The sequence below is a fragment of the Oryctolagus cuniculus genome, chromosome 1 (genome assembly GCF_964237555.1).
Source record: "Oryctolagus cuniculus chromosome 1, mOryCun1.1, whole genome shotgun sequence".
Lineage (NCBI taxonomy): Eukaryota > Metazoa > Chordata > Mammalia > Lagomorpha > Leporidae > Oryctolagus > Oryctolagus cuniculus.
Window position 1 is genome coordinate 6,716,569 of NC_091432.1, and position 11,621 is coordinate 6,728,189.

Sequence of the window (11,621 nt, forward strand, 5' to 3'; positions counted from 1 at the left end):
CAGTGTGTGGCCCCCCCCCCCCCCCCCGGCTGGGCTGGGGGTGGGGAGTGAGTGAGGAAAGGCCTTTGCAACCGAGATGCAAGCCACTCAAACCCAAGATTGGGAGTGCGTGGACTACAGTTCCCAGGGGCCTCCGCTCCGGGCCCAAGGCCCCCAGCCAAAGCCGGCCTGTAATCTGACCATTCCCCTTGAAAAGGTCACTTGGGAGCTCCTTGAGGGACAGCAACAGGGGGAACTCAGAGCGGCTCAGCCCTGGTGGGGGTGGGGTGAGCGAGCTCTCCCACTCCACCCCCTGAGGAGCCCCAGATCCTGGGCTCCCTCTGGCAAGTGCCCCGCGCCCTTACTGCTTGCTGCACCCCGGCTCTCCGTCCCCTGACCCCCAACCTGCAGGGAGTCCCGGCCCCTCCCGCCACAACCCAGGGACCTCCCCACCCCAGCGCGGCTATCCACAGCAGCCAGACCTGGCTCACGGTCTCTGATCAAGTGTCTGATGGAGGGGAGAGAGGCCCGCAGTCCAGTCCCCCTAGGAAAAGGGCCCAGGTTGGGGACAGGCTCATCAAGCCCGGGGCCTCCAGCTAAAGGCAGGGAGAGGCCCGAAGACAGAAGCCCGGCTGCTGAGCCAGGAGGAAGTGGGTCAGCATGGGGCCGCGGTGCAGCTAGCCGGGCCCTCCTTCCCCTGTCCTCTCAATCCCAAAAATAGCTCCAGGAGCTGCCAGGCCAAGACCCTCCCCCTGGGTGGTGGTGGTGGTGGTGGTGGTGGGGCGGGGCGGGGCGTGCAGGCCGGGGCCAGGGTTTAAATTCCCTGGAGGCTGCAGAGCTCCACTCCCTGGCTGGAGGCACCCTCAGGCCACCCGTCCGTCCACCCTTCCTTCCACGTCTCGCCCGGCCCGCCTCCCGCAGCCATGTCCCGGCCCCTGTCAGACCAGGAGAAGAGAAAGCAAATCAGCGTGCGCGGCCTGGCCGGTGTGGAGAATGTGACGGAGCTGAAAAAAAACTTCAACCGCCACCTGCATTTCACCCTGGTGAAGGACCGCAATGTGGCCACGCCGCGAGACTACTACTTCGCACTGGCCCACACTGTGCGCGACCACCTCGTGGGGCGCTGGATCCGCACGCAGCAACACTACTATGAGAAGGACCCCAAGGTGCTGCTGGGGGCACCCGTGGGGGCTCTGGGCTGGGGAACCCTGCCAGGGAGCTGGGATGTCCTGATGAAGTGGGTGCCGCCTCCTGGGGCCCGGGTGTGCTACGGCCAAACGAAGGGTGCAGGCCCGACCATGGGCTGTGTGGCCACTGCGGGGGGCAGGGAGAAGCCCAGGGCGGGATCAGGTTGGGGGTGCTCAGGGCACCCACTCAGAGGTTGGAGGGGGTGGTGGTGGGCAGGAGGGCATCGAATGTGTATGCGGCATGCGTGCGCCGCGGGCGAGGCCGGGGCAGCTGGGGCAGCGGGGATCAAGTGTCTGCTGGGGTCACTGGTAAATGTCAGCAACCTAACACCCACAGCAGGGGTGGGGGAGGGGCCCAGGGAACCTGCAGCCGGGCACTGCCAGCATCCTTGCCCCCATGGTGGTGCCCCTCGGCCTCCTGCTCGGAGCTGGGACTCGAGGCCCAAGGGGTACCGGGCAGTCCAAGGACGATGGGAGGTGGCGATCACTGGCCCTGAGTCACCGCGCGACCTTGGGCAAAGGACTCTTTGCTCTGGGTCTTGGCCTTGGCCTCTTGGGGGCCACCTGCAGGTGCTCTGTGCCCAGACTCCCGGTGGGCCGTCGGGAGGCACGTGAGCCCGGGGAAGGGTTCCCGCCTTCCCGAAGCAATCACTGGGCGTCTTCCAGATGAGGAGCCCGAGGCCCGGGGAGAAAGTGATTTATTCCAAGTCAGAGGAATGCTGGGACCAGAGCCCGAGAAAAGCGGTGGGGGACAGGGATGGCTTCCGGCCTGGGAGCCGTGGGGGAGCAGCGGAGAGCTGCTGGCCGGTCTGACCCCCTCTCCTGCCCGCGTGTCTCTCTGGGCAGAGGATCTACTACCTGTCTTTGGAGTTCTACATGGGCCGGACGCTACAGAACACCATGGTGAACCTGGCTTTGGAGAATGCCTGCGACGAGGCCACCTACCAGGTGTGGAGGGGCGGGGCGTGCCGGGGGGGGGGGGCGGGGGCTCCTCCTGCTGGCACTTGGCCCTCATTGCTGCCCATCCCCCAGCTGGGCCTGGACATGGAGGAGCTGGAGGAAATCGAGGAGGACGCCGGGCTGGGCAACGGCGGCCTGGGCCGGCTGGCAGGTGAGTGGCCGGCTGGCGGGGCAGGGCGGGGCGGGGGGGGCGGGGGGAGCACCTGTCGCTCACCACCCTGCGCACCCTATAGCCTGTTTTCTGGACTCCATGGCAACACTCGGCCTGGCTGCCTATGGCTACGGGATCCGCTATGAGTTTGGGATCTTTAACCAGAAGATCTGCGGGGGCTGGCAGGTGAGCAGCCTTAGCCTTGAGTCCCGTCACGGGGGAGAGGGTGGTCGCCTGCCACTGGACAGGAGCAGGACCAGCCTCGGCCTCTGGAGAAAGCATCCCGGCCCCTCCACTGCTGCCCCAAAGCCCTCTGGCGCCCGCTGGGACAGGTGGTCCACGCCGTGGACTGCTTGGGACGCTCATGTGCCAGCAGAGCAGGGCCCACCCCAGAGCCCTTAGTTCGCGCCTGCCCACTTGGTCGGGGGGTGGGCACCTGGGCGTGACGCCGCCTCCTTTCTCCCCCTGCCTCGGGCTCAGATGGAAGAGGCTGATGACTGGCTTCGCTACGGCAACCCCTGGGAGAAGGCCCGGCCTGAGTTCACACTGCCTGTGCACTTCTATGGCCGAGTGGAGCACACCAGCCAGGGGGCCAAGTGGGTGGACACACAGGTGAGGATGGAGCCAGAGGCCCCTGGGGGGAGCCCACTGCGGGGCGAGGGGAGGAGGGGGAAACGGGGAACGGGCTCGCAGGCTGTGAGACGCGGGGAGGTTTTATAGCTGAGGACACGGAGGCTCAGAGAGGGTTGGTGACTTGCTGGAGGTCACACAGCTGGAGCCGAGGGTCACAGGGGAGCCAGGCCAAGTGTAGGGTGCAGAGAGAGGGGAGAGGCTGCCCCTCACTGCAAGAGCCCAGCAGGGGGCTCCAGGGGGAACAAGAGGGGAGTGGACTTGGTCAAGGTCACACAGCACGCTAGAGGGAGCTGGAAGCCAACCCAGGCGCCCAAATCCCCACAGCCAATCGTCTGGCTGGGGCTGCGGCTCCCTGGGCCTCTGTGCCCCCGCCGTGTGGGGCTGCTGCACCTGTCAGAGGCAGCTTGGGCTCTAGGGCAGGAGTCCTGGCTCTCCCCGGCCCTGCCAGCCCCACTGGGTGCTCTGGGATCGCCCCCTCCCTGCCCTGAGCTGAGGAGTCCTGGCTCTCCCGGCCCTGCCGGCCCCGCTGGGTGCTCTGGGATCGCCCCCTCCCTGCCCTGAGCTGAGGAGTCCTGGCTCTCCCGGCCCTGCCGGCCCCGCTGGGTGCTCTGGGATCGGTCTCTCCCTGCCCTGCTGTAGGTTCCCCCTCCACTCTGCCGACCCAGGGTCCCGGGGTCGGGCAGGGAGGCCGAGGAGTGGAGGTGGCCCTGGTGCTGTGGCGGCGGGCAGTTCTTGGCAGCACGGACTGATGTTTGCTAACTGTGGGAGGTGGGGCCAGCATTAAGCACTGCTAATTAGCCCTGTGGTCAACCAGGCATGGGAACTTTGGGTGCACTTGGACTTGACCCCTGTGACCCCGTCAGCCTGGCCCTGGGCTCCCCCAGTCCTCTCAAGTTCAAAGTGTCATTTAGCTTCTGCTTGGAACCCGCCCCACCCCTCACTACAAAGTGGCCTCCAACTGAGTAGCACCTGTGGCTCTGGGCTGGTCACTCCACCCCCTCCCCATAACCCTCTTGATGTGTGACAAGGCAGGGGTCCGGGTGTCACGTGGGCTCCTTCGTTCTTTCCAGAGAGGTTAGGCACATTGCTCACTGTTACCGGGCTGGTAACCGAGCGCCGGGGCTAGAACCCAGGCTGGGAGGCGGATGCCTGGGGCTGCACCCTGCAGCCTGCCCAGCTCCTCACGCCAGACACCCCCGCAGGTGGTGCTGGCCATGCCCTACGACACACCGGTGCCTGGCTACCGCAACAACGTCGTCAACACCATGCGCCTCTGGTCGGCCAAGGCGCCCAATGACTTCAACCTCAAGGACTGTGAGTTGAGTTCCCCTGCGGGGTGCAAGTGGCCCCGGCCCGGGGCGCACCGGCCGCCGCAGCCCCAGCCTGACCCTGGCCCCACTTCCGTCCCCCAGTCAACGTCGGTGGCTACATCCAGGCCGTGCTGGACCGCAACCTGGCTGAGAACATCTCTCGGGTCCTGTACCCCAACGATAACGTGCGTCACCCCCCGGGCTGGGGGGAGGGACACTTGGCCTGCCCTAGTTCCAGCCAGGGACTGTTCGTCCTGTTCCCCCTCCCCTGAGTCCTAGCGGGGCAGGTTAGGGCGGGCACTTGGGAGCTGTTACCTAGAGACACCCAGGATTCTCCCGGTATGCAGGGGTGGGTGGGTGTGTCCCCGCCATGGTTCTTGGTGAGGCAGAGGCCTGTGTCCCTGTGTCCCGCCACCCTGACTCCAGCCCGGCCGGCCCTGTCTCTAGTTCTTCGAGGGGAAGGAGCTGCGGCTGAAGCAGGAGTACTTCGTGGTGGCGGCCACCCTGCAGGACATCATCCGCCGCTTCAAGTCCTCCAAATTCGGCTGCCGCGACCCCGTGCGCACCAACTTCGATGCCTTCCCGGATAAGGTGCCGTGCCTGGGAGGGAGGGCTCCCCGCTCCCCGCCCCCGCCCGCCTCCTCGGCCTGCCTGTGCCACCGCATCACCCTTCCAGCCCGGGCAGCCCCACTTTCTAGATGAGGGAGTGGGGACCGGGCGCGTGTGAACAGGGTGTAGGACTTGCACAGGATCCCCGGCCGACGGACACAGAATGGGGCTCCCGGCTCCACCCGCTGCCCCACAGCCGCCCCCGTCGGCCCCTCTGCCCTTCGTCCTGCCGCAGACCCAGGCTGGGCCCCCCTGGGCGGGGAGGACCGTGCCACGTGGTTTGGAGCCCGGCCTGAGCCCAGCCCCTCCCCTGCAGGTAGCCATCCAGCTCAACGACACCCACCCCTCGCTGGCCATCCCTGAGCTCATGAGGGTGCTGGTGGACCTGGAGCGGCTGGACTGGGACAAGGTGGGCCCGTCTGAGCACTGTGCCTCAGCATGCCGCTCTGGCCTGGGAGGGTGGGAGGCCAGAGGGTGGCGGGTGGCCTGGAAGCTGGCCCTGGGGTGGCAGGGCCGGCCAGCCTGCTGCGCTGGGTGCCGGCCTCTCACTGCCCGCCCTGCGTGCCAGGCCTGGGAAGTGACGGTAAAGACGTGCGCCTACACCAACCACACGGTGCTGCCCGAGGCGCTGGAGCGCTGGCCCGTGCACCTCCTGGAGACGCTGCTGCCGCGCCACCTCCAGATCATCTACGAGATCAACCAGCGCTTCCTGAACGTGAGGCGGGGGGCGCAGGGGCGCCCAGCCGTGGCGGGGGCGGGGGCGCGGGCCCTGGGATCCCGGGTGCTGGTACCAGCTCTGGGCTCTCCGGGCACAGCGCGTGGCGGCTGCGTTCCCGGGGGACGTCGACCGGCTGCGGCGCATGTCGCTGGTGGAGGAGGGCGCCGTGAAACGCATCAACATGGCGCACCTGTGCATCGCGGGCTCGCACGCCGTCAACGGTGTGGCTCGCATCCACTCGGAGATCCTCAAGAAGACCATGTGAGCTGCCCCTCCCACCCAGGCCCCCCACCCTGCGTCGTATAGGCCCCGCCCCCTCGCCTCCCCCTGGCGCCCCCCTGTGGCTCCCCTCCTGCCTGCGGTCTGCAGCTCGCACCCCAGGCCCCTTCAGCCCCAGCGAGGAGACCCTCATCCCCCAGCGGGGAGTGGTGACCCCCATCCCACCCCATCCTGCAGCTTCAAGGACTTCTACGAGCTGGAGCCTCATAAGTTCCAGAACAAGACCAACGGCATCACCCCTCGGCGCTGGCTGGTTCTGTGTAACCCTGGGCTGGCCGAGATCATTGCTGAGGTAGGAGGCCACCATAAGGACAGTAGGGCCAACCCAGGTCACTGCCGGGGTCAGCTGGGCGCAGCGGCGTGGTTAGGTCCTGGCCTGCACCTGTGGCAAGGGGCGCCATCGCCTTCTTTGCACGGGAGGTGCCCTGCGCGTTGATGGCGGCCCTGGCTGTGGAGGCCAAGCGGGTGCTCCTCGCCGTGTAACGAGGCCGGTCGTTGGGTCCTGTGTGGAGTGAGACAGGAGGAGGCCCAAGGTCCTGCCGGCTGGAGGGCCAGCATCAGGGGAGGGAGAGGCACAGGGAGGACCCAGGCCACAGCTGACCCAGCAAGGGACCGTGCTGGAGGAGGGAGACAGGGGCCGGGCTTGACTGACAGCCGTCTCCTCCCAGCGCATCGGGGAGGAGTACATCTCAGACCTGGACCAGCTGCGCAAGCTGCTCTCGTATGTGGACGACGAAGCCTTCATCCGGGATGTGGCGAAAGTGAAGCAGGTGGGGCACCGGGGCTGGCACTTGGGGTGTGTGGGAGGGGCCAGAGGTCTGGGTCAGGATCACCACTGCCTGCCCCAGGCCTTGGTGGGGTCGGTGGGACTGATTATCAATGTCTGCCCTGGTACAGGAGTGGATCGATTAGCAATGCCTGCCTTGGTGCAGGAAGGTAGCAAGTGACCTCCTACCTCTCCCTGGCTCTTCCTGGGCCTGGGGAGGGGAAGAGACAGCACTGTAGGATTTCCTGAGGCCTGTTGGTGAGATCCCCCCTCCCCTCTTCCAGGAAAACAAGCTGAAGTTCGCGGCCTACCTGGAGAGGGAATACAAGGTCCACATCAACCCCAACTCACTGTTCGACGTCCAAGTGAAACGGATCCATGAATACAAGCGGCAGTTGCTCAACTGCCTGCACGTCATCACCCTGTACAACCGTGAGTGGCGGGGCCCTGCCCTGGCTCTCGGAGGCCCTCCTGGCGCGCCACACGCGGTCAAACCAGTATCTCCTTGGGCCTGTGACGGCCCTGGGGACGCGGGACTGTCTCCCTTTCCTGGGTGGGCAAGCTGAGCCTCGGAGAGTTGGGAGTGACGGTCACACAGCAGGTGACGGCCTAGATGGCCTGCTGCCTCCCAGCCCGGCCCTGGCTGCCCGGGTCCTGTTGGGAGCCACCGCCCGGAGGGCAGAAGCTGGCCGCGGACTCCCGCTTCTCTCCGCAGGCATCAAGAAGGAGCCCAATAAGTTTGTTGTGCCTCGGACCGTGATGATTGGAGGGAAGGTGAGAGGCTCTCGGCCTGGCGGGGCTGTGGGATAAGGGGGGAAGGGGAGTGGAGCTGACCCCACACCCGGTGCCCCGCAGGCCGCACCTGGGTACCACATGGCCAAGATGATCATCAAACTTATCACCGCCATTGGGGATGTGGTCAACCACGACCCGGTGGTCGGAGACCGCCTCCGTGTCATCTTCCTGGAGAACTACCGGGTCTCGCTGGCTGAGAAAGGTGCGGTGTTGCCGGCAGGTGCCCTGGACGCTCGGGCTAGCTCAGTCCCCGGAAGAGGCAGGACAGGGTGGATTGAGGGGGCGGCTGGGCTGGGCCTCGTGGGTTCCCTTCAGATCCCACAGTGGGGCCGGAGGGCCCAAGCAGATCCCAGCTGTTGAAGAACCAGAGGGCAGGGGGCCGCAGGGAGGCCGGAGGGGTGGGGGAGGGAGACCCCAGCCTGGCTCTGCCCAGGCCCGGCCTGGTGCCAGCCCGAGCTGACCGGATCCCCTCGCCACGGGCCCACAGTGATCCCGGCTGCCGACCTCTCGGAGCAGATCTCCACCGCGGGCACCGAGGCCTCCGGCACCGGCAACATGAAGTTCATGCTCAATGGAGCCCTGACCATTGGCACGATGGACGGCGCCAACGTGGAGATGGCCGAGGAGGCGGGAGAGGAGAACTTCTTCATCTTTGGCATGCGGGTGGAAGATGTGGACAGACTCGACCAGAGAGGGTACGGCGGGGCGGGGCACGCTCAGGGCTCTCGGGAAGCAGAGCTGGCAGGGGGAGCATGCGCGGGGAGGCTGACCCAGGCTGTGCCTGACCTGAGATCGAAGCCTAAGGGTTCTGGAAGAACCTGCAACAGGGAAAGAGGGAAGTCGATCAGAACTGCAGGAAAAGAGGGAAAAGTCTACGCACCCTAGGAAGTAATGCTCCTCGGGAACTGGAAGTGAAACGCAGCCCTTGGGAGCACAGGCAGTAGCCACAGCGGTGCTTGTGGCCGGAAACACTCGTCAGAGGAGGCGTGTCCTCGGCCTTCTGTTTTATAAAAAATATCTCTTTATTCTCTCTAATTTATGCTGAAAGGCAGAGAGAGAGGTGGGTTCCCAAGGAGAGATCTCCCATCTGCTGCTTTACGCCCCAAATGCCTGCCACAGCCATGGCTGGGCCAGGCCCGAGCCAGGCGCCCAGGACTCCGTTCAGGCTCGCACCTGGGTACCTGGGCCCTCGTTTGCTGCCTCCCAGGCGCAGTCGCAGGGGGCTGGGTGAGAAGCAGGTGCAGGACTGGATCCCAGGCACTTCGCTATGGCATGCAGGTGTTTCAAGTGGCTGTTTAACCTGCTGAGCCACAGCGCCCAACCTGGCATTGCACTTCTTTCTTTCTTTTATTTATTTTTTAAGATTTATTTATTTGAAAGACACAGTGACAGAGAGAGAGAGAGAGAGAAAAGGAGAGACAGAGAGAAACGTCTTCCATCCACTGGTTCACTCCCCAAATGGCCACAATGGCTAGAGCTGAGCCAATCTGAAGCCAGGGGCCTGGAGCTTCTTCCAGGTCTCCCATGCAGGTGCAGGAGCCCAAGGACTTGGGCCATCCTCCACTGCTTTCCCAGGCCATAGAGAGGGCTGGACTGGAAGTGGAGCAGCCAGGACTCCCGGCGCCCGTATGTGATGCTGGCACTGCAGGTGGCGGCTTTACCTGCTACACGGCAGCGCTGGCCTCTACATTCTTTTTTGAGATTTATTTATTTGAAAGGCAGAGTTACAGAGCTAGAAGGAGAGACAGAGAGAGAGAGATGTCTTCGATCCACTGGTTCATTTCCCATGTGGCCACAACTGTCAGGGCTGGGCCAGGCTGAAGCCATGACCTTCATCCAGGTCTCCCACATGAATACAAGGGTCCCAGGACTTGGGCATCTTCTGTTGCTTTCCCAGGTGCATCAGCAGGGAGCTGGATCAGAAATGGAGCAGCTGGGACTCGAACCAGCACCTGTATGGGATGCCAGTGTCTCAGGCATCGGCTTAACCTGCTATGCCACAGTGCTGGCCCCACATTTTAAAAAAGTTCATATTTGATGTTTTTTTTTTCCTTATAAGAAATACATGCTCAAAAAAAAAAAAAAAAAAAAAAAACCATGCTCACTGATTAGCAAAATACACAATGACAATAAAATAACTGTCATCCATAATTTCATCACCAGGCTTAAAACCACAGTTCTCCCTTGTAAAAAATTATTTATTTTGAAAAGCAGAGAAACAGAGACAGAGAGAGCGAGCGAGCGAGCGAGCACCCATTTGCTGGTCACTCCCCACATGCCCACAACAGCGGAGCCTGGGCCAAAGCCAGGAGCCTGGAGCTCCGTCAGGTCTCCCATGTGGGTGGCAAAGATCCAACTGCTTGAACCATCACACTGCCTCCCAGCGTCCTCCCAGCGTGAGCCCCAGCAAGAAGCTGGATCAGAAGTGGAGGAGCTGGGGCCGGCGCTGTGGTGTGGCAGGTGAGGTTGCCTCCTGCAGTGCCGGCATCCCATGTGGGCGCCAGTGCGAGTCCCGGCTGCTCCACTTCTGATCCAGCTCCCTGCTAATGCATCTGGGAAGGCAGTGGAGAATGGCCCCAGTGCTCGGGCCCCTGCACCCCCCGCGTGGGAGACCCGGATGGAGCTCCCGACTTCGGCCTGGTCCAGACTTGACTGTTGCGGACATCTGGGGGAGTGAGCCAGCAGGTGGACGCTCTCTGGCTGCCTCTCCCTCGCTCTGCCTTTCACTTAAATAAGTAACTCTTGAGACAGGCTTTGTCCTTGGGCAGGAGGGGGCCGTGACGTGTCTTGAGCAGGCTCCCGAGGAACGAGGAACGATTCTTAACTCTGGCCCCCTCCAGACCTCCCTGTTCTCGTCTACAGAAAGGGGGTGGGCAAATCCGTGAGGAGACGGGAGGAGCCGGCCGGGAACGCAGCTCCAGGCGGGACCGCGGCAGGCTGGGCCTGGGCTCCGACCCCAGGGCCAGCGACTGTCCAGGGTTGCTCTGCCGTGGGGGCGGAGCCTGGAGCCTCTCCAGGGAGCCCACACCGCCCTGCCTCGCAGGTACAACGCCCAGGAGTACTACGACCGCATCCCGGAGCTTCGGCAGATCATCGAGCAGCTGAGTAGCGGCTTCTTCTCCCCGAAGCAGCCGGACCTGTTCAAGGACATTGTCAACATGCTCATGCATCATGACCGGTGAGCTGGGCTCGCGTGGGGCGGGGCGCTGGGCAGGGGTCTCTCCAGGCCCCCGGCTGGCCGCTGGCCCGGCCCTCAGCCTCACGGCGCTGCTTCCTGCCCCTTCCCCAGGTTCAAAGTCTTTGCAGATTATGAAGAGTACGTCAAGTGCCAGGAGCGAGTCAGCGCCTTGTACAAGGTGAGAGGTGCCGGGCCGGGGCTGGGCAGGGCTGGCGCTGCCCTGGCTGCGGTGAGGCAGAGAGCGGGGCAGCTGGCCGGCAGCATGAACCCAGGGCTCCCCTTTGGCCTGCAGAACCCCAGAGAGTGGACGCGGATGGTGATCCGGAACATAGCCACCTCGGGCAAGTTCTCCAGCGACCGCACCATTGCCCAGTACGCGCGGGAGATCTGGGGTGTGGAGCCCTCGCGGCAGCGGCTGCCAGCCCCCGACGAGAAGATACCCTAGGCCAGACCCCAACGCGGCCCTGCAGTCTGCAAGCTTGGGGCCAGCGCCAGCTCCCCGTCCAGAGTGTGGGGGCCTGGAGTCAGACCTCCAAGTCCCCTCATGAAACCCCCATTCCCCCCAGAAGCAAGGTCCCAGTGCCCAGCGTGCCTCAGGACACTGGGCCCCTCCTATTTATGGGGTCCGACCAACTGCGCCCACTCCCCAATAAACTCTCCCTCCCTACCAGCCTCCTCACTCCTCTCTCTGTTGGCAGGTATTTTTAGCTCTTGGCCCGCCCCGCGGCAGCTGCACAGTCACCCCCTTGTCCCCCACCCCCGGCAGGTGTATCCCCTGGGTGGGAGGGAGAGGAGAGGGGGCGGGGCCCGGGTCTCTCCAGCCCCTTCCATCGGCGCCACCCTCCACGCCTCTCCTCTGAGTGCTGTGTCCATACTAGGTCAGCGGCCAGCCCGGCTGGCTGGGGGCGGGGCGTTTGGCTGGGTGGGGCCCACCGGAGCCGGGAGCCTGGACTTGGCGTTGAGGCCTCCGGGACTACTGAGGATCCGCGCTCCCGGGGGCGGGACCCAGGGGGGGTGGAACCTGGGGGAGGCTTGGCGTCTTCTCGGCTCCGCCCC

The 11,621-nt window shown here is 64.6% G+C and overlaps 1 protein-coding gene across 1 annotated transcript; it reads left to right on the plus strand.

The window, feature by feature from the left end:
- Positions 1-823: 823 nt before the first annotated feature.
- PYGM (glycogen phosphorylase, muscle associated) lies at positions 824-11,234 on the plus strand. The gene is given in 20 exon segments (NM_001082184.1): positions 824-1,145; positions 2,013-2,114; positions 2,199-2,277; positions 2,360-2,463; positions 2,758-2,889; positions 4,113-4,224; positions 4,323-4,405; positions 4,668-4,811; positions 5,146-5,238; positions 5,398-5,544; positions 5,645-5,808; positions 6,004-6,118; positions 6,495-6,596; positions 6,877-7,024; positions 7,308-7,366; positions 7,448-7,589; positions 7,875-8,082; positions 10,431-10,565; positions 10,677-10,743; positions 10,858-11,234. Coding segments are annotated over 20 exon segments (2,532 nt in total). The 5' UTR covers positions 824-902; the 3' UTR covers positions 11,011-11,234.
- Positions 11,235-11,621: the final 387 nt, after the last annotated feature.